Source organism: Charadrius vociferus, unplaced genomic scaffold (assembly GCF_000708025.1).
Source record: "Charadrius vociferus isolate BGI_N301 unplaced genomic scaffold, ASM70802v2 scaffold214, whole genome shotgun sequence".
NCBI lineage: Eukaryota > Metazoa > Chordata > Aves > Charadriiformes > Charadriidae > Charadrius > Charadrius vociferus.
The window spans coordinates 596,815-618,948 of NW_009647955.1; the positions used below are offsets into that span (position 1 = coordinate 596,815).

Sequence of the window (22,134 nt, forward strand, 5' to 3'; positions counted from 1 at the left end):
TTCCGACACTTGGGGTGGAAGAAGTTATTCATGATCATTTGTAACCTTTATTGATCCGATCCTTCCCGCTGCCTGGCAGTCCACAAGAACAGGACCAGCCGCGCCGAGCAGACAGGCTTCAGAGCAGGCAGCCGGTGCTTCCTCAGCACAGCCGGTATTGTATTCCTAGCTTGGGGACCGGTGAGTGCGTGTTGTAAGATGGGACTCGAGCAGTGGTGGATGAGAACGCCCTGATGGCCTTTTACTGCCTGGCTGGGTTTTGCAATTGGATCCTATGGTGGGACAGAGAAGCCCAGCCAGGGCAGAGGCAGCAGCAGAAAGCCAGTCCCACCCTCAACACCCGACTCGTGCCGCAGCCACACCATGGGGCATCCTCTCCTGGATGTGACTGCACTGGGGCCACGTGAAGGCTGACAATATGCTCCTGTTCCGAATGTCACCCAGCACACATCACTGGCTGTCCCCGTGTCACGGCACAGCGCTCCCATCGCAGGACAGCCATCCCACGGCAGCCCGGTGCAGCAGTCCGGTGCTGTCAGTTGTACTGACTGATTCCCATTCGGAAGATTTAAGTAACGTGGCTCAAAAATGAGAAAGCAGACCGCTTGCTTCTGCATGAGGTCAAGTAATTTCCTCCGGGGCCAGGAAGGACTGAAGGACTGGAAAGGACTGGCAGCCAAGGGGAGGAAAGTGTCTGGGTCTGAGCAGGGAAAAAAGGGAGAAGCAATGTCCCCCTGGTCTCACCCCTGTGACCACAGGGGCAGCGACAGCTTCTCTCCCCCATCCAGCTCCAAGTACAGCACTTGGATTGCTACTGGGACTATGAAGTGCCATCAGATATCGATATATGACAGCAGAGGGTGGAGGGGTGAGCAGCTGGATGCTCAGCACCTCTCCTGCTCTCAGCCCAAAGCTCCCGAGGCTCCCCTGAGTCCGGTCTCCCTGAAATGCTTGGCACCCAGGGGGTGACAGCAGAGCGGGCACCTGGCGAGCGTTGTGCCCATGAATGCTGCTGCAGGCAGGACACAGGATACTGCCGGGAGGCGGCAAAAATTCCCCAGCAGGGTTTTATCATTTTAAAGGGAACAAATTCCAATTGATTACCCTTGTAAGAGCTTGCATGGGACTTGCACTTCTAGCCTAAGCAATAGAAATTTTAATTGCTCTGGTAATTACACTTTCAGCAATGCTGCGGTCCTTTGTTCTGCGAGCGGGAGGCCAATATCCGCTGTTCTCCGGTGGCCCCGTCTGGCTGCAGCTTGGAACAGCATTTGCCACTTGGAGGGGAAGGGACACTCCTCCCATGACAAGGGTGGCACTGAGCCTTGCCACGCACAGCCCCGCTCACACACAGATCTCCGGGGCACGGCGCACATTCCCTACGCCAGAATGGGTTCCCATTGACTGGGATCACCCCCGCTTCCTCCTGCTAAAGCTGCTGCTTGAGAGCTTCACACACCTGCACTCCTGCCGCAAGTCTGTCCCCAGTGCTCTGCCAAGGACACTGGGCTCCGGGGTGCACATTTCCAGTCTCTCCCATGCATAAGCTTGCAGTATGTTGACAGCATTTCTTCTCTGGGCTGCTAACAGCGCCAAAACATGGTGCAGACACAAACGTTACATTGCTTTAACCTCTAGATACGTCTTTAGGAGGATGCAGAAGAGCTGTTATCCCCCTTGGGTCCTGATGACTACCGTCAAAGCCGGACTAGGCTTGGGAAAACACAAGGCCTACAATTTACCCTGGGAAATCGCTAAGGAAAAAATATCACGACAACTGCCGCGCTATTGTATGGATAACAAATTAACCCTATGAAAGGCCCAGTACTTGAGAAGCACAGTCTGCCTGGCTGAGCGGGAACCACGTCGGGAGCTTCACTACACTATTCAAATGCGACGCTCTGTTCCCCAATAAAGCTGCAGCGCACGCGAGCTCCTCCAAAATCACCCAGGGTACAACCAGAACCGAGCACACGTTTGGCTCAAGGACACTCTACCTGCAAGAATACGTCAGCCGTAGCACAGACCTTCACGCTTCAGTTCACCGGCCAAGGACTGTCAGAGGCGCTGGGCTGCACACACGGGGCTTAGGGGGATGAGCGTGTGCGCAAACTTAGCGACACTCTCCCTGGGAAATGGGATTCTGCTCCCCCCCGGGTTGGTCAAGCAAGCTACAAAACACAACGCACGGGGCCCCGCAGGGAGGTACAACAGCAGTTTGGATCCCTCAGACGCGCACAAAGTCTGGGCTTACTTGCAATCTCACTCATCCTGCCCGCACTGTATTTTCCAACCCGTGATCCCGGCTGGCATGGCTCGGGGTGGCTCGGCTCCCACACTTGCCAGAAACACGGGTCACAGGCGTACATCTCTAAATCAACAGCTGCCAGCATGCCACAGCTACTTTTTCACATGCTGGACCACTCACAGCTAAAAGCGAGGTTTCCAAGCAGAACTGCTATTGGCCTTAGCCCTTAAAACAAAATAGCTCCACTCCCGTCCCCGGAGTTTCCTCAAACAATGGCACAAAACACCCACTGGAGCCTGGGGAGAGGAGAGTCTGCAGCAGAAAAAAACACGGCTGCTGATTTTTGAGATATACGCCACACAATTAGAAACACTGGGTCTATAAACATCCTTAACAAACCCTAATAGGTCTGGGGGTTTTCTTTTCCTCACTGTCCATTGTGTGCCGTCGCCTTTTAAAACCTCAAAAACAAACGCTCTTCCCTTGTTGATTTTATGCTTCGGCGCTGAACCAAACGTATCCCTGTTAGCGTGTTGGTGCTGGAGGTACCAGCTCTCCACATCCACGCCTCTGGGGTCGAGATATTTGGAATGGGACCGTGTACTGCAAGCTAATCACCCATCCACAGGTGGGAAGGATTTTCCCACAAATTATCTTCCTTGTTGTTTAAACATTGAGATTTCTCAGCTCAGAAAGGGGCAGGTGCTGCTTGCAGATGTCCCTCTTTCTTTTTGGGACCCTTCTTGTCAGCATTTCTGAGTAGATCTAATTACAGGCTGTTTTGTTCTTTTAAAATTTCACATACCCTCCTTCTTTAGGTTAACCTTCAATAACTGGCAAGAAGCAGAACTATATGGGCGGAGGCAACAGGCTATGGATTTATGACATGCTGCTATTCAGGCAAAGTAACTCGGTGCGAACACAGAAATATCCTGAACTGTGCTGCTGCCGTCAATTTGATAATGAGACTGTGATTTGAAATAAAAACATCTTGGGTGCCAATTTACTACAGCAGCTAGTAAAAATAGGCAGAATACCTAGAAATTGAAGACTCCGTGCTCCAAGCACATCCAAAGCTTGAATATCATACGGTACCTTATAAAAACAGAGTGCGTGGCTGCACTGAGGCTATAGTACCACAAATGAAAGGCCACTCTGTGAACCCACAGAGCTCGGGCAGGGAGCATGGGATGCTGCATCTCTCTGTAGCTGAGCAGAAGCGAGGGCTGCCCTCTCTGGGGCTTGTGCAACCGTGGGTGCTTTTACCCCCGCCCACGTTCCCAGGGTCACCCCAGCACAAAACAGTTCAGTGTTTGAGCTGCGAACACCCCTGGGCAAAGCCTGGCTGAGTTCTGCCAGAGCCCGTGGCACCCAAGAGCGGGCATTTTAGCCAAATAAAAGCTGCTTTTAAACACTGCAGAAGAAAGGGGGCTTCAGGGCCTCGTGCATTTTAAAGGATCTGGCCTTTACAGGAGCTGTTCTCAGTTTCAGGTCAAGCCTGAAGCCTGCTTTAATCTACTTTTAAGTGGTACAAGCAGTTGTGATCCCTCTGCCAGAAGGCAGGGCAGTTCCCTTTCAATGCACCTTCCCCTATCTGCTGTGTGCAATCTTCTGCGGGACTTACTTGTTGCTGTCTCGGTACTGATAGATATAACAGCCTTGAGGCATCCCACTGTCCTGGTCCAAGGTAAACGAGAGCTTCAGCTGCAGAGAGGAGAGAGGGTGGGGGAGAATGAAAAGAGAGAGAGAGAGAAAAAAAAAAAGCAACATTTTAGGCTCTCAGTCATCACAGCAACTTCAAGCGAAGCTTGTGGGAGAAAGCTTAACTCACCGAGACTGACACGCAAACACCGTGGCCTGGAACATACCGCGGGGTTCCAAACCTCAGGGAAAAGTCACATGCGTTGCAGAAACCTCTCGCTTTTTCCACCCTTTGTTACTATAAAGTGTTTGTGGTTCTTCTGAAATGCATGGGTCATAACGGTTCACCCCTCCAAACCCACCCACACACACCACCCTTCACCAAAGCGATTGCGGTTCCCCTCAGACACTAAAGAAATGAGTCTTCTCCATCGGCAGCTGTAGTTCCCACGAGTCTTTCTCTGAAAACTTTCCCGGCTCCATCTCGTTCCTCCAGTGCATTAGAACAGAGGAGAAACCACAGAGGGAAAGGTGACAGATTTTTCCTTCTGTGCAGAGTTATTAAAGAGCTGTTAGAAGGGTTTGCAGTTTGGATCCGCGTCCGGCAGGAGGCTATGATGTGACCTGGAAGCTGCTTTCTTTGCAGCTCCAAGAAGGCGTTCGGCAAGTGCTTTCAGGTTTCAAACACGGCTCATTTTATTTAAGGGGGAAAAATTAATCCTCTTTCAACAAACAACAGAACGGTTCTGTGGGGAGACTTTTTTGCTGAAAATGTCTCCCGTGATTTTATATGCTGAGCTGCCTAGAAAACAGCACAGGGCTGAGCTCTGCAACAACCCTGCACATCCGAGCAGCCCCTCGTTCCCGAGGGGAAGGCTGCTGACCCCCAGACCAGTGTCCCACCAGCTCCCGCAGCCACAAGGTGCAGCCCTTCTGCTCTGCAAAAGGGCTGCAGAGCCTGGCAGGAGCCAGCAGGCTGGGCAAGATGGGCAGCATCCTTCAGAGGAGGTAGCTGCGGTCTTTATGCGCTGAGCGATTTGGCTTTTTTGGGGTCACAGAGACTACTAATAGCAGGGCTGTTACCGCTGCTGGACTCTTGAAACAGTCTGGGAAGACCATCGCAAAGGGCTAAAAGTTGAAGGAGGTCTGTTATGATGAGCCCGACCTTTTTAAACAGGGAAAGAAGGAGAGAGCAGTGTTGAGCCACTCCATTTGATCACAGACTCCTCTCCTCTGGGCTCCAAGGAAATTGCTAACTCAAATTAACGGCTTATTCAGGAATGAACACAGAATTAAAACATCTTTCTCCCGTAGGCTGTTAAGAAACCCTGTGTGCTGAATCATTAGATGGTGCACTAATTTTCCATTCCCCAAAGAGTAGCAAAGTCATATGCTGTGCTCTCACTGACCCAAATAAAACTGCATACCATGAAATCATTGAAAAATTCAGCATCTTGGATACCAAGTTAAGAACCAAGTACCAGGCTGAGGCCAAATCCAGCTGATCTCCCTTGACTTCTGCGCCCCTAACTCTGTAAGCCATTCTGAAACACACGCTCCTGCAACAGCGTGTAACACACATATCCATGCTTTGCATTTGTCCTGCTGTCCAGGTGGCAACCCCTTACGCTCTCAACTGCTCCCCCTTCCTACAAGCTCTGATCTTACTATAGCTTAGCACATTGCTCAGATCCATTTTGGAGACTTGTGTCTAAGGCAGGACTAGCAAGGTCAGCTTGGGGATGTTTCTTCTGGATGAGATCCACTAAGCTGAGCTGTGGCTCCAGCCTTTCCAGGTGCTGTGATGGCACATGACAGCTATCCCACCGGAGCAGGAGGTCACCAAGGTACAAGCAATCTCCCCAAAGGATGCAAGTGATCACCTTGTTGTGGCATGGGCAAAGGTCACTTGTCTACAACCAAAGTCCCCCCAGGTGAGCTACCCTGGTTTAGGGAGCTGAAGGAGGAACTGGGAACTGCCCAAAGTCATTTTTCTGGTCCAGGTTTTCCAAAGCTTTCCTGCTAGAGTATCAGAAAGCACCTCGGAGGCAAACGGGACAGTGGTTATTTCGGGCACAGCTCCACCTGGTCCTGCACTTTGAGGAACGGGCACCACATAGCAGAGTCGCCAGAGAAGAAACACAAAAGAAGCTGCAAAATCGGGCAAAAGTGTGGCTTTGGCCAATTCCAACAATATTTCTGATCAGGACAAACTCAGGAGCGGCTAAGCCTCTCATTTGCAGCTCTCAGCTTAATGGGCTTCGGGCTTGCAGTAACTGAGCATCTCTGGTTACAGCTCACCTGGGCTCTGGGCCCCCGACACCACCCGGGGCTGAAGCCAGCTCTGTGCGAGGAGACAAGTCCAGGGGAAGGGAAGGAAGGAAAAGGGCTGGGAAGGAAAACAGCATTGTTTGGACAGGCTGCTGAGGAAAGCTGTGGGGCAATCAGGTATGGGAGGGTGACCTTTCCACTGTCTGGGGGGATGGGGTCCCATGGAACCCGCCTACCCAAAAAGGAAAGATCACAGTTCCCGAAGATAACACGTTTTCAACTTTCTGTTATTTTAACCCTTTTTTGTCTGCTTATGGTATTCCAGACAAATGAAGCACACCCTGCTTGGCAGGCTCAGCCATCTCTGCTACCCGCCAATGCCAGCAAGGCCTGTGTCACAGGGACTATACGCAGCTTGACCATCTGGGGCAACACTGTCAGGCAAGAGGATGCTGCTGTCACCCGCAGTGACAAGAAGACCCCACTCAGAGAAATGTCAGGGTCAGACTGTCACACGAGGAGACGTGTAACTAAAGGTCTGTCCCAGCAACCGTAGCTCAAGGCAGCTGTGCTGTCGCTGATGCACAAAACTGCAGATTTGCCCTGCTGATGCACTGTCATGGCCAGCCAGGAGGGGGAAGAGGGAACCTGTGATCGCCCCCCAGCCCAGGAGTCCTTACAGAGCCTGAATGAGCAGCCAAGCTCTGGCTGTGCAGCCACCAGCAACGCTCCAGATGCCTTTGCTCATTTGGTGGCATTTGGGCTGTGTAGGGAGTGTGGAGCCCCCAGGAAAACTCATGACAGGGCGGAAAGAGAGAGGGTAAAGCAGGTAAAGAAGGACTAGCTGGGTGCTGCCAGGAGCCAGCCTGGGATGCAGAGATCATGAGCTTACTACTAAGCTTGAAAAGGTTGTCCACATCCACCAGATACCGTGTTGTTGGGTCCCCTCTGCCATTCAAGCCCCAGCAGGCTGAGCGCTCCACTGAGCATCCTTGGACACGTGCTCACTTCTGCATGGCCATATGCAGCCACAAAGGCACTTAGGCTCCCCAACACCTCAGTGCTTTGGAAGGTCTGCACCACAGTCTTCTCCTCCCATGCTAAAGCTAATCTATGAGGCACTTGCTGCCACAGACCTCCGAGAACAAAACTCAAGCATCCTTTCCCAGCTCTATCTGCACCCTACGCTGCTGCTTCTCTCTGGTCCCACCTTCTCCAGCAGCCGCCCTTTCCTTTTGCCTTCCTTCACCAAGCACCTCACAAAAACTCTGCTTACTTGTGAATTAAAGAAGGTTGCAGGGCAAGGCTAGGGGAAGGAGAGATGTCAGGAGCTGATCGGCCACTTTATCGTTCCTCCTATCTGACTTCTGCTACAGCGATGTCACGAGACATCCAGAGCCTCCCTCCCTACAAAACAAGCAGGCTTTTGCAACCCTCCCTCTGGCACAGCTCTAACTCTTAACCAATTTGACAACATTGCTCCAACACCGCGTGCTGCTTTGAAGCTCCTTTTTTGTGTGTCAGTACTCCTTGTCAAAGGCAAAGGCTTGCTGTAAAACCAGCAAACAAACTAATACCAAGACAAAGGAAAGGGCACTGCTCTTCAAAATACCAGATTTTATGCCTGCAGGGGTAACGGAGGACTGAGGTTTCTTACAGAAATGCAAGTGCAGGGTGACCCCACCACAAGGAAGGCTCATCAGGTCAAGGGATCTTCAGCATTAAACATATGAGATCATTTCATTTTACAAGACACTGCTGGGCTTCACTGGAAGAGGAGGGGGAAAGGAAATTTCCCAGCGCCGTACTACGGTGCGATTTGGCTTGCACTGCCCCCTTCGGTAGTGTAGCCCTGGAGCTCACATGCTAATAAAGATCCCTTTCCACTTCAATAGCTTTGCACATAAAGAAACGCTCGGCATGGTGCGTGCGTGAACTCAATGGGAAAGGGAGCTGGAACGTAGCCATGCTGAGAACAGAGTGCTGCTTACCAGGCGAGCCCCATCAATAATTGAGATGTCAGAGGCACAGGGAGGTGTGTGAATAAGAGCTGTCAAAAGGAGTAATTGGGATCTGTGTGGATACAGTGATGGATAGGCTCGCTCGCCACCAGACACAATTGCAATACACCCAAACAGAAGAGAAGCAGGGCGCTGAAATTCAAAGGGGCTGGGGCAGGCTGTTTGATGGGCAAGACGTCGGTGCCTCTGTGGTACCCAAAGTAACAAGCAGGCGTGGGCACGTTATCCAGTGACTGGTCGATGGACCAACAGAATGTACTCACAGCACGTGGCTGATCCTTGGTAACGTTTGGTGGCACGTACTGCAGGCTCGAGGCAAAGCTAATGCCACCTCTTGATGAAAGTCATCTCAAGGAAAGTCATCTGCTGCCCACAGTGGTGACTGGTCATGGAGAGCTGTGCGCACATAACCCTTGCTCACGTTGGAGTGGAACACATGCTCCACTCTCTAGATTGGTACCATCCTCCCGCTCTCTATTCCTACATCCTTAAATCCAGCAGTTGGCTGATAGCGGGATGCCTCCTTGCTCCTCCTTGTTCCTCCATCCATCAGACACTGACATGCTTCATCTGCACCCAAAGGTTCCCACGCACACTCCCCTGACAGCGGTGAGCAGACACCAAACCAGTACACAGACACGGACAGACACAAGACACCAGTGAACGCAGAAGGGCTCTGCCCTTCAGTGCACCAACAGTTCTGTGCTGCCTGACCCCTGCGGGGACCCAGTGCCCTGCTCAGGCAGACAGGCCTTGGTGGGGGGTGTTGGGGAAGCTGCTGACATTTTGGGACTTCCTCCATCAGGGCCAGCAAGAGGCTTTTCAGAAAGGGGGAGCAGTGCTTAATGCTGTCATGGACCTCCAAGCTTGTCTGGGCTTCGGCACAGCCAGCAGCCATCATCATTTTTAAAAAAAAGTTTCAGACCTGCAGCAATTAGGGGCCCAGTCATGCAATAAAGCCTGGTAGCTCCAACAAGGAGAGAGCATGAGGAGCAGCCTTCTAGCTGCTGAAACGGTGCCAGTACCTATATTGACTTGACTGGGCGAATTCTGCATGCCCCTTGAGTAAATGGTTTGGCTTGGATCCCCCCGTTCCCAGCCTTGGCTCCGAGCAGCAAACCTCCGTCATTAGATGAAAACTTTTCTCTACACATGCACTGTATCAGAGAGGTATTATCAGTTCAGCTGAATAACCAGGTCAAAGATTTCAGATGTGTCCCAGTTCTAAGGCAATGTAAGGGCATGCTTCGGCCAGCCTCGGTTATAACTGTTCTAGGTAATTCCACCAACGTGGTAAGGTATTCAAGCAGAAAGAGTTCACCCAGGGCAAGTAGGAGAGGCAGAACACAGCCTCCAAGACAACAACCAGGGGACTGGATCTAAAGATTATACTGAAAACACTGTCCCGAAAGGCAGGGGTTCTCTTCTACCTTTGGCACTCATTCAAATTTAACCCCATTTGTGTGGAAATCCAAAAAGACTGGTATCAGCTCCCTCTCGGAATAAAGGCTCCCCTCTCCAGCAAGCTCTAGAAAGCTTTTTAAGAATAAACTTAGTCATCAAGCAGGTTTTTATGCCCCGCTCAAACTTCAGTTTTGACCCAAAAAAAAAATAGCCCTGAAGCCCTGACACTCACTTTTAAAACCACAAAAAACGAGCCGTGCTCCAGTAACGTAATCACAGAGTTTTCTGGCACCTCGTCCCTTAAAAATACATCCATCTGCCTCCACGCAGGCCATCAAACTCAATCTTGTTCACAATGGATTTCCCAATTCCTGCGTGCTGGAAGGACTGCAGCGGTGCTGGCTGTGCCGGCTGGATGAGCTCTTACAGAAGCGCAGCCTGCAAACCTCACAGCTGTGTTTTCACTTAAAGAAGCTGCTCTTGAGACCGAAGCACTTCTCCTTCCATGAGCTTTTCTATTTGTGCTGTAGTTTGAAATTGCTGAAGAAGGACCCTGGGTAGAGGCTAAGGAACATATAGTAAGGACAGGATAGGGGTAATAAAGGAGAAACCAAAAGTCCTAGAGTGGAAAAAGAGGAAAGACAAGGAAACTTGCTACCACCTCAACTAGTTACCTGTTGCATTGGGTCGGGGTGGTCCTTCCCTTTTGGCTTTGCAGACAGTGAATGTTTGGCCAATCTTTCTTAGTACCTGGTTATGAGACTGCTGTTGCTACTGGTTGGAAGTCCTGAAACGGTCCTAAACTGGTCCCATCTCACCCACTGCATCCTCAGTGAGACCCCTTCTCCCTGTCCCTAAATGCATTTTCCAGGTGAAGGTGTAAATCCTCTAGGAGGCTCCTGAAGCTGTCCCTGCTGCCCTATGTCCTCAGCATGGCCAATCACCAGGAGACAGAGACAAGCAGAGAGGTAAATCAGCTGTCCCATAAGCCTGATTCTCTGGGAAAGGGTGCTCTGAAGGGGATGTCACCAGCAGCTGCTCTTCCTGCCCCACTGTCACCAATCCGGAGACATCTCAACCCCAATTCTGAAATGCAGAGCAGGCATAGGAAGGAATCAGCAAGGAACATGCTGGGTGCCCAGCATGCTCCAGAGCCAGCCAGCCCATGTGTCCTGGAGCTCCTGGGTGTGAGATGATGGTGCTGTGTTTGACAGAAGCTCCTCGCCAGCCTTGCCCCCCTTCACAGGACAGAACAACAACTGGGTGCAAATGGGCAGCAGAGCAAAGTGTGACTTATTTCTGGGGATGGGATCACCTCTCCATTTCTGCTTTACTTTCCTTTCTCAAGGTCTCCCATGCAGAAGGATTCTCTCTTACTTGCTGCAATACAACACATCAGCTTGGGTTTTACTCATTCTGCAGCACCCAAGCCGCACATCTCTCTAACGTCTCCTCCCTCTCACAACATTAGCCATCAAACTACCTCTGTTAACAGGCTACAAGATCCACAAGTGTGGCTACAATGTCAACCTGAAACTCAATCCAGCCTAGGAAATGAAGCTGAAACTCATCTGGGGTATTACTCTGGCTTGAATCCCTCTGCCCATTTCTATTTTACAATCCCATTGTTTACTCAAATGTTATTCCTCTCCTCTGCTGCTGCCTGCAACCCACACCTGCATAAAATACATGCAAAGCCAGTGAATCCCTGACGTGGGAAGATGGAAGATAGCAGATAGCTTTTCCTCCTTCTTAAAATAACCTCCCAGGCCAGAGGTTCCCAACCTGGGACCCAAAGCCACAACAAGCTATTACTAAATTATCCCACAGGCTGCAGCAAGTCTTGCTGTCTGAACATCTCCTCTGGGATGCCGCGAGGACCCTGAAGTCTTCCCATCATGGGAGCGAAGTCACCAGTGCATATTTCCTGGCATATACGAGGACTGTCTAGTTGAGTCTAGTGGCCCCAAAAACTCTGCTACAGGTGGTCAGGCAGCACAGCAAAACCAGAGAGAAGCGTGGCTGAATCCTTTGCAAAGACACGCAGAGGCTGTCATCAAAATGGCAAGCTGGCATTATACTGTTGGGTTTTATTTCACAGCTGCAAGTCAAAGCTGAAGAGCCTTTCTGGAAAGACAGAGCAGGAGACAACTTTCACCACTTGGCAAAAATATAAACTGCAAATGAGTGTATTTTTAAACATTCACACTTTTAGGTTTCAAACACAGTATGCAATCCGTGAAGAAATAGATCCAGATTTATTTAGAAAGAAGAGCTGAATACTTCCGTTCACTTTATAATTTATAAACTTGATGAGCTCATTCCTAGATGCATGATTAGGAAACCACAGGACTAAAATACAGATTATCCAATTGCAAAGGGTTTACGTTGGTGGATTAAAAATACCTTCTTCAGAAGCTAACGAATTGTGACACCGCACCGCATGCTCTAGACCACTAGGGAACTGTCAATGAAGTTAAAAGTATTTTCTACACATACATCAATTTTAAAATAAAAGTAAAACATCCCTAGGAAATGCCACATAAAAAACTGCGACACTAACAAGATACATGCCAAATTTCACTACTTGGCCGTTTTATGTTACTCAGAGCCTGTCTCTTAGTCTCTCTTTAAAGAACTCCCTGCTTTTGCGCTTCTCCCAGCCCTGCTGGTGCCCTGACAAAAGACAATTTCACCGATTTCATCTTGTGCAATAAAGAGCCTTCACAAGCTGGGCTTTACCAGCCTCAATAGAGACAAGAGGTTTGGGGCTGCAGATAATTCTTGCATTTTGAAGACTGACGATGACTTACAGGCTTTTCAGGGCCGCGGGGGAACAGTTAGGTCCTGCCCAGTCCCAATGGCCTCTTCTTCACTTGGTAGGTATGGAAATTCACTTGGGAAAGCAGGAATTTGGGAGATGATCAAGACTCTAGTGAGAGGCTAGATTACAATCAGGAATTTGAAACAACCCCAGAGGCTCATGGAAAGGCAGGACTGCCCCTTCTGAAACCCATCAGAATTGCTGGCAAGTCAAATCTCCCTGTCCTTGAAGAAGCTGATGGCTGGAGGGCAGCGCTTGGACACCACATACCTTATCAGAGAGTGAAAATTCTCCAGGAGAGACTAGAGGTCAACAGCCAGAGGCCAGGGGAGAAGCACAAGGACCTGTAACTGGTGGGGATGGGAACAGGTAAGACCAGGGTCTGCAGCACAAGAAGAGAGACGGGAAATGCAGGCACTGATGCTGCACTGCCGAAGCCCACGGACACCAGCAGCCAGTGCAGAACCCAGAGAGGGGGAGCACGATACCAGAAGGACCCACCACTGACACCCAGGACTGAGAGAGACCCTGGGCCTCATAATCCCCGGCTCCTCGGAAAGCTCACTGTCCAACAGGGTTTGACAGAGCAGCAAATACGTCCCACTGCTCTGAAAATCCTGGAGCAAACAGGAAAAACCCAGTGAGTTAAAGTAACCATGAAAAAAAGGAAATATTTCTCACTATTAACAAGGAGAGAAGCTTTAAGCGTATGGCTGACGTAAAATTTCTCCTAAGCTGACAAGTGTCAGCAGCAGAACAGACAGGCCTTTCTGTGCAGCCACGGTGCCTGCAGCCTGCCGGTCGGTCGTACCTGGGACCTGAGAGGGTCTGCGGGACCGACACCAGCTTTTTCACAGCATGGGTGGTATGGAAGTCCATGCATATGCCATCTTGAGCTGATGAAAAAAGCAAAGCCTGATCAGAAGGAGATCCCTAAGGCATTTCTGTCCCAAAACAGTAGATGAGAGCCTGAAAGACTTAAGAAAAACAATCAGTGTGTTCCACGCTTGCTTTAGATGAAAACTGACACAATCAAGTGGAAACCCCTCTCTAAACTCACTGCTTGGTATGTCATTATTAGAGGGTACTGCAGGTAACATGTCATTATCCCCAACTGCTGTCATTTCAGACACCTGACAGTCATGTCTGAAAACAGGTCTCAACTTACTGACCCTACTTTTAAGCAGCATGAAGCTTAGCTTCATGCTCGGCCCTGCTATTTTGTGAGAGCCCGTGGTCAGTAGAGAACAGCGTTGCAGAAGTCAGCGGCTCCCAAAGGGGCGGCAGATCCAGCCGCTGATGGATGCAGCACCACAAGGGAAACACAGCGCGCGGCTCACAGGCAGTTTCTTTAACGGAAAACAGAACAAGAACACCACCAACAGTAAACATTCGTTTGAGGAAAAGCAAGGGGACAAACAGCCCTTCACAAAGCGCCAGATGGTTACTGAGAGCTGCCCCAGCCTCACGCCAGCAACAGACCCCAAAGCAGTGGTTACCTGAAGGAAGACGGGACACCGCGCTGTCTTCACATGGCTCAAGCCATGGGGAAAGGCAAGGTAAGAGCTGGGGATGCAGATGTGTCTGTGCATGTGGCAGGAGGAAAAATGGTTCGGTGTCTCTTATTGCACCCGACTATAGTACAACTATTTTTTTTTGCCCCCCTCAAGAGCCTTGGAGGATGCTGATACATATTTTACAAATCAGCCTGTTTTGTGCCCTCCCTATGACTATTTTGTGTCTTCCTGTAACGTGCCCAGTCTTTGTCATTGCTGTTGGGAGGATACATGGAGCCGAGGGCAGATCAAACACAGCAAATCCTATTTTCTTAAGTTTGTTAATGCTAACTGCTTCCCCTGCTAAGCCACTAATGGAGCTGTGAGAACCCAGGAGCACAGATTAATTCAGTGCCCAGGTACTGCCTCATGCCTGGAGGGATTTCCGTAGAGTTGCACTGGAAGACAGACGAAAGCTTGTAATACCCTCCATACAAGAGATAAACCCATTAAAATCTGAACAGCCCCTGTGCCGACATGATAAGAGCTCTGCCAGGTAACAAGAGAGATCACAACAGGATTTCTAGGTTTAGTTATATCTGCAAGCCATTAAACTGGAGCTGGGACTATGAAGATGCAGAATACCCTGATCACACCACGCTGATCTCAGTTTGACAGCCACGGCATTCTCCTCCATCCTTTGGGGTGCTGCTGTGAAACACCTGGCAGTCACAAAGTCCAGCCCTAGCACTGCCGACTCGAGCTTTGCTCATTCTCTGGGGACTATCTGGACTCTCTGCAGCTTGTTACAACCTGCCAGGACTGCAGGCAGAAAGCAGCTGTGCTGCGTCCTTGGCCAAACCTTCTCCTCCCCACACTGCTAGCAGCACGGGATGGGAAGGCATCTCCGGCCACACACACTCAGCCCGCTGCCTTCCGCAGAGCATCTCCTCCACATGCCACATGCCATAAAATGCCACCCATCGTCCCACCACAGCAGTGCCAGCTCCCTCCTTCCCAGGCACAGGCAGGCTGCATGCCGTGACCTCCTCTCTCTTACTTAACAGAATCTTGTGGCGTGCCTAAGCACTGTTGCTCGGTGCACGACATCCAAAGCTTTCCAAGGACATCCCTGCCCATTCCCATGGACAGCAAGAGCTGCCGCCGTTAGCACAACCCCTGGGGTCCCCTGGGGACAGGCTGGCTGTGGCTCTGTTAAATTCCTCTGGCAGCGACCTGCTCCCACTCACACCTTCCTGGGGACCTCACAGCTCCTCTGTCACAGGGAAAGGAGGACATGGGAGCGGACAGGGGCCAGGCGACTTGTCCCAGCGAGCCCAGAGCCTACTGGCAGTGGGACGGGCACCCTGCCCTCCAGCTAACCCATGGCCAGCCGTCTGTCTTCGGCTCCGGCACGGCTGCACTTCAGTGGGAAAGAGATTTCTATATGTAGATGTTTCGGAAAGGGCTCTGGCAAGGTTCACACTGAAAAGGTGCAGCGTAAAATGTAAAGTATTTTTGTAGTGCCAAATTGATGTCAGAGCCCACCACGCTGCTGTTGATCCCCGGGTGGGAGTGCGGTGGGTAGGATCAGTGATCTTCTTCCAGCATTCATGCACAGCAGGCTGTTTATAACCCTCTGTTCCACACTGTTATTTAACATATGTAAGGGGCTCGACATGGTTTATGTTCAGTAGTTGTGGTTTCCAAGCAGTATTGCATTTCTTCAGACTGAAGATACATAGTATTTTAAAACTATTTTTGAAACCAGTCACAAATCTGCAATCTTTTACATCATTCCTCCTTCCTCCTATCAAACCCGAACCATAACACACAGTCACAGAAGACCAGCAAGCAAGAACTCGGCTGCAAGAGACTTGTGCGGGCATGCGCGCGCGCGCACACACACACACACAGAGGGAAACTCAAAGCTGTAATTCAGTTAAATTGGTACAAGCTATGTTTAAGGTTTCAAAGACATCCGGGATGTAGTCCACTGTTTAGAGTTGTGGGTACCAGCACGCTGCGTTCGGAGGAGAATCTAAGAACTGAACCAAAGCATGAGGTATTTATTTAACAATCTGCCTCAGCAAGTGTAAGGAAATTAAAAGGTTTCCTGCGCCTGGGAGTTCAGCAGACTAGCAGCCTGATCATGTGCCATCCTAAAATCTCATCATTGCCTTCCCTTGCCGGGACTGACCCCATCCACTCCTAAAGCAAATCACAACACAACCGAATCTCTAATTTCCATTTTTAACATACCCTTCCACACAGCAGAGTCAGCCGCTGCAGGGAAGTCTTAGAAAAATCTTTAGACATCATCCTTAAAAAGACAGCCTGTAAAGCACTGCTCCTTAGAAATGCCTGGCTTCTGCGGAGCATGGCAGCTCTCGCACAGCTCTCCGTTTTTTTGCAGTAGTTTTGCATCAGTCAGACTTTCCAGTTTCCCAACTTGATGGACTTGGGGCTTTGTTGGGTTAATTTTGTCCAGTCAGTCCTGGAATTGGAGTTGTCCATACCAAAGCGGTAAGTTTTAAAGGCAGAAACCAACACCATATTTTACAGAGACAGTCAAGTTCTTAAAATTAGTTATTTATTCCAACAATATTAAAAGGAGATACACCGCTTTCTCAGTCATTTTTCCATTTGTAGTATTTTGTTTTGCTTTTTTAAACCCATGAGCCTAATCCTTAATTTCTCTATGGAAAAGCTGGAAGAAAAAGATCACAGGGACGAAGGATCAGCCTCCTAGAGCATCCACTGCGCTCACTCACCCTTTGGAGATGTTGCCGGGTTTGTTGCTGAGATAATTTTTTTAAAATACACTCTGAAAGTAAATAAATAAATAAAAATTTCTCCAGGCATCAGCATTAGCTTGTGAAGGAGACCCAGACAATGCACGGGAGGCTAGAAAGGAGCCAGTAAATTCTAAGGGTGTAGAACAGGAGAGGGGATTAAGCCTGGTGATTAAATTAGACAACGCATGAATACATTCCAATGCGCAACATCACTCAAGCACTGGACAAAACATATGGCAACAATGGAAAGCACTGCCCACGAGGTCACCTTTAATATGATTAGCCATGGACGCCTGAGAGGAGATCTCCCAAGTACCGGCGTGCTAACCCTCCTTTGTGCAGGGCGGAGAAGCACCCCCGGAAGCCTTTGAGGCTCCGTGAACCCCGCACAAACGGCTGCTGTGTGTTAAGGGATGTGCCCAAGTCCATTGAAAGTAGGACAAAACCAAAAAATGAGCCTCGAGACCGGGCAAGCGCGCTGAGAGCGGCTTTTGTTCCCCGCTCGCAGGGCACCGGCGGGAGCCGTCCCCAGGGTGTCCTGCCTGACAGCTGGGTCACCCCACGGGCTCTCCTGTTCTGCTTGGACTTTTCAACTCCACTGGCCTGCATTCTCCGGCACGGCTCGTCTCTTTGAAGGGGGAGAAAGCGCCTCATCCATCACTGACACGAAGGGAGTTAATTCACTTCTTTACAACTGGAAAGGCTTTTGCTGTGAGCAGGAGGGAGCGCAGGAAGAGTAATGAAATCCAAAACGGAGCCAAATGATGCTTTCCTCTGCTAGACGCCAGTGCTGGCAGCGCTTGCTGCTGGCACGGCCCGCGGTGGGTGAAAGGAGACTCTTTTGCGGTATGCCATTAGCTACTTCCAAGGCCTCAGTTCATGTTTACCACAGCCACTGTGTTACTTCACTTGGTACTTTTTTCCAGGCCTGTTGATCACACTGCAGAACTGACCGAGTCTGTTTGGAAGCCTTGCTCACAGAAAGCAGAAACAAATTGCTTTTCGAAAGGACTATTTTTTTTTTTTTCTTCCCTAAACCAAACCTCACACTGCTTTCCACAAACCCAACCTAAGGCCGAAATCCCCACTCAAAGCTGAAGAGCAAAGGTCCCTGCTAGGCTTTGCCCACCCTGGTTATTGCCCAGCCGTGCCACTTGCTCCCGGCATGGCAGCGATGCCACCAGCCGTGGGAGAGCCGAGCTATGCTGCCCAGACCGCACTAGAGGGCATCTCGCACCCCAGAATTTCTCCACACCATGCAACACTTCAGGTCCATCAAGTAAAACCCGGTTACAACAGCAGCCAGCAGGGTGTCTGGTCAAGTGTAATGAGAAAAAACATTTGATGACATTAAAGATAATCTCGTGTGAGTCACTTTGCATGACTACCTTGCTGTAATCAGGTGAGCCCTTCAGACTGCTGAACTCTCCCCCAGAGGACCTTGGCACACTCCGCTGAGCTCCTAGCGAGGTTTCTGCAGGCCTTTAGGATTTCAGATTCCAGGCAATGACTAATCAGGGACATGTGAGGGACAGGCCCAAGGGCAAACTTCCACGCACTTTGTATCTGCATGGCTGGGTGGGTGAAAGTCAGGGAGACAACCCCAGGAGGAACTTGCTCTGGCTACACAGGTCCCAGGAGCTACAAAGGCTCAGTGACAAAGCAAAACCAAACATAGCGCACAGGACCGCTGCCAGCTGAGCTCCTGCTATTGCCAGGAAAAGGAAAGGATCATCTCCTAAAGCTCTTTTCCAGCTTCACATTTCCAGGATGTTCCAGGATGCCATAACTGCAACTCAAGCCTTGACGCAGCACAACCCAGGCGCTGCACTGTCCTGGTCAACATTCAGAACATTCAGCAAGCTGTGAAACGCCTGCCCTCTCGTAACGAAGAGTCACCTTGGGCCCTTCTAATAGATCTCATGGACTCTCACAGGATCTGCCAAGACTGAAGATCAAGCCAGTTTCTAATGAAACAAGGTAGACCGGGCAGCTGCCCGCTTGTTGTAAAAACATTTGGGGCAGCAGCTCCATGAAGGAGGGAAAGATTTTTTTTTTATTTTAAACAAACAAAGAAAACCCTTGGGAGAAATGCCTGTGGTGGCACCCATTTCTTTGCAGTTTAGGCTCTTTTCAGCAAGTCTTCCTCCTCTGAATTGTGTTTTGTACCCATCACTATGCTACCACTATTACAAAGCCTACCTGTAGCAAAATCACTGATCCTCAATGCTGGGTCTGAACCAAACTACAGACCTACCAAACAAGAAGAGCAAGAATGAAACAGACCTACAACATACCAAACCTAAGCTCTGCAAGAAACCCACCAACCCAAAGAAGTCAGTTGTAGAAGCTGCCTGCCTTTCAACAGTTTTCCTGAAGGGATGGAGCCCAGGTGATCTTACTGTGCCCAACTGCTTGAGGGTTAGGAGGAGTCCTCTCTTTCTGCAGTGCTCAGCTGCAGACGGTAGCTATGAACTCCTAGGAAGAAGGTCATCAAGTTCATCCTAAGGAGTAGCCACTTTCTCCCTACAAAGTGGGCACACAAGGGAAGGGTTGACAGGCCTCCATTTGCTGGATTTCTTCATCCCAAGAAGCATGTACATCATTTTGCTGGTCCTCGCATGTGGAGACCAACTGGCTTCTGTTCTGGGCCTGACCTACGGAAACTCCATTTAGATGCCACATTTCTATCCGGCCTCTCTCAGTATTCTCTGTCTGCTCTAGACTTTATCTTAAAACTCCTGGGACACTGGGCAATGGCATTCCTCCAGCACGGAGAATGTCAGGGCTCAGGTGAGAAGAGGACTGAACAAACCCAAGAGCAGGATCACCCTGTGAGTGGGATGTTCAGCCCAGAGGGTTTTATACTGTTTTGCACTATTTTAAGAATAAACTCATCTGTCTGCTGTCTCAGCTGGTTGCAACAGCACTATGGTCGTGGTCTTTAAACTAATTTCAAGGAACCTGTACAAATGCTTCTTGAGAATTTGAAAAGAGACGACCGCGCTGCGCAAGGATTGCAAGGTTGGTCCCCTGCTTAAAGGCTATTTGACAGCAGCACTCCTTGGCACCACGTCATGGATCCATCAGTACACCTACCTCTTACTCCTACCTGAACACAGGAAACCAGTAACTCCCCAGCTCATTTAACCACCTATATGTTGCCCACTGACTTAATTTTTTAAAAAAAAACAACAACAACTAAAGAGCATAGCATGCGAGCACAGTATTAAAGACTAACAACCATCACTTTCAGTAATGTTTGAAAATAATAAAAAACAGAGAGCTGAAGCGAAAATTCAAAACCTCAAAGTAATTTCAACCATACATACATGAGAAGGGAAAAGTTTATACATGATGCAACAGAAAAAATGACTCACTTTCCGAAATGCCAAAGCCTGTTTTAGTTCATTCTCTCTTCTATACCTGCTAAACGCATCACTGACAGAGAAATCATTTAATAAAACTGCATTTTTTTAAAATCCCATTTTAGCTATTTAAGCATTTTATTTCCTACTATTGTAGGTCAGGTTCTACTCTAACATTATAATCAGAAGCAAAGTGCTAGCTCAATCAATGAGGTTTCTTCTCAGAAAAGGAGAGTCTTGAGATTAAAACAGAGACCTTAAGATTGAGGTGAAACCACAGCCTTAAAGCTAATGCAAAACCTCCTGTTGATTCACGGGACTGAGCATTTCTCAGTCGGAGGGCTGATCTCAGCATTGCCATGAGACACCTGATCTGCTGCAGTTCTGCAGTCCCCCAAGGCAGGCAGGATGAGAGGGATCAAACCCATGGCGTGGCCAGTTTACTTCAATTGTCAAGGAAGGCACAAATTAAATTTTGTTGAATTCAGGCTAGATTGTTGGGGTTTTTTTTAAAGCAAACAATAGTGGCGGCTTGGTTAGTTTGCATTTATGTGACAGAATCAGGTTTTTCAAGTCCAGTTAAAGGAATTGCCCACAAAACCCCCTTCACAGTGATTCTGCATGGCTGGTTTCTTCCAGATGTCTGAAGTCTCTCAAACCACTCTGGTCCAACAAACTCTTGAGGCTACTTTCTCACTGCTTCTTGCTTAGTTTTTAAGCAGCCATCAATTTAATGGTAGCCCATCACAGACGGGCAATGGACTGTCGCTGGCTTTGTTGGTAACTAATTGGCACAAATGCAATACATCTCCTACCAGCCCAGGTCCAAACTGAAGAATGCATTCTCTTCGGAGGGCAAAGTTTAATACTGCTGTCAGGTTTTAAGGCATTGACAATGCAACAACCTGTGAATATGTATCTTTGTGGAGAGATGGGTATTTACGCCTCAAGACAGGAGCAGAAAGCAACAGGGAATCACAGTGTCTCCCACAACCGAACACAGCGCTGCACAACGAAGGAGCACATTCAAGCAGGAGGTCTCTCTCAAATCTCAAGTATGGACAAATCTCAGAAACAAAGTGCAACATGGACCAACAACCTTATCTGAGATGTCATGCTTCACGGTCCCATTTTACGCAATTACATATTCAGGGGAAATCGACACTCTGAATTACGCTCATATGCTTGAACAACTTCCTTATTACCATATACCATATGAGAGGGCGAGATAAACGATCTAGACTACTAAAGACAGATTCAAAGCCACTTGCTTTCAAAACAAAACCAAGAGGTTGCTCAACAAAATGTACTCCCCATGAATCACTGCACACTTTAGCAGGGCATATAATTTCAGGAGTCGTGGGCTTGGACTTAGAATATTTAAAGATAAACCTGAAAGTGGACTTCAGCAGGTGCTGGCTTCCTCAGATGGGGCAAGATCAGCTCTGTCCTCAGCTCAGCTGCTGGGATCTTGGCTAAGACTCTTGTAGCCTTATTTCAGAGGCTCCAAGGAAACCACAGGTGCTCTCTGAGCTTCTTTGTACTTCAGCATCCATATGTTATGGATGAGAAAAGATAAAATGTCCCAGGATTCAGAAAGACTGATCATGCCCAGAGACACCTGATAAAATGAGTTGTGGTCATGGAAAGCAAGAATTTTTTCCCCTGCTCTCACTTTGGAATTGAAATGAGAAATCACAGAACTGCAATGTCTGAATCTTTCATCTCCTTCCAAATGTTGTCTTTTGTCATTATACAATTAGCCTTTCTTCCATTTACTGTTAGGTGAAACAGAACTGGCTCTGACAAAGAGCTGCTACATCTTCACCTATGGCAGACTGATCACATTTGAAGTTACATCACTCAACACCCAGTGACTCCATCTAAAGAGAATGATGGATTAGCCATGCAGTCAGCTATAATTAATACCTGAAAAAAAACCCTTGTCAAGTCTCTGTTCAAATATGTGATAAACGGAATCTGAAACATCAAGAGACTTTCTGATGACGTCTGTTCATCACCAGGGAAGAAAAACACCATCAACTGGAGGGCAAGACTCTTGG

At 49.1% G+C, this 22,134-nt stretch overlaps 1 protein-coding gene across 1 annotated transcript in view; it reads right to left on the bottom strand.

Moving 5' to 3' along the window:
• The window catches only part of DIS3L2 (DIS3 like 3'-5' exoribonuclease 2), a 175,687-nt gene that overhangs the window by 35,557 nt on the left and 117,996 nt on the right, over positions 1-22,134 (bottom strand). The window contains 1 exon segment of the mRNA XM_009883404.1: positions 3,873-3,952. Coding sequence (XP_009881706.1) covers positions 3,873-3,952 — 80 coding nt within the window.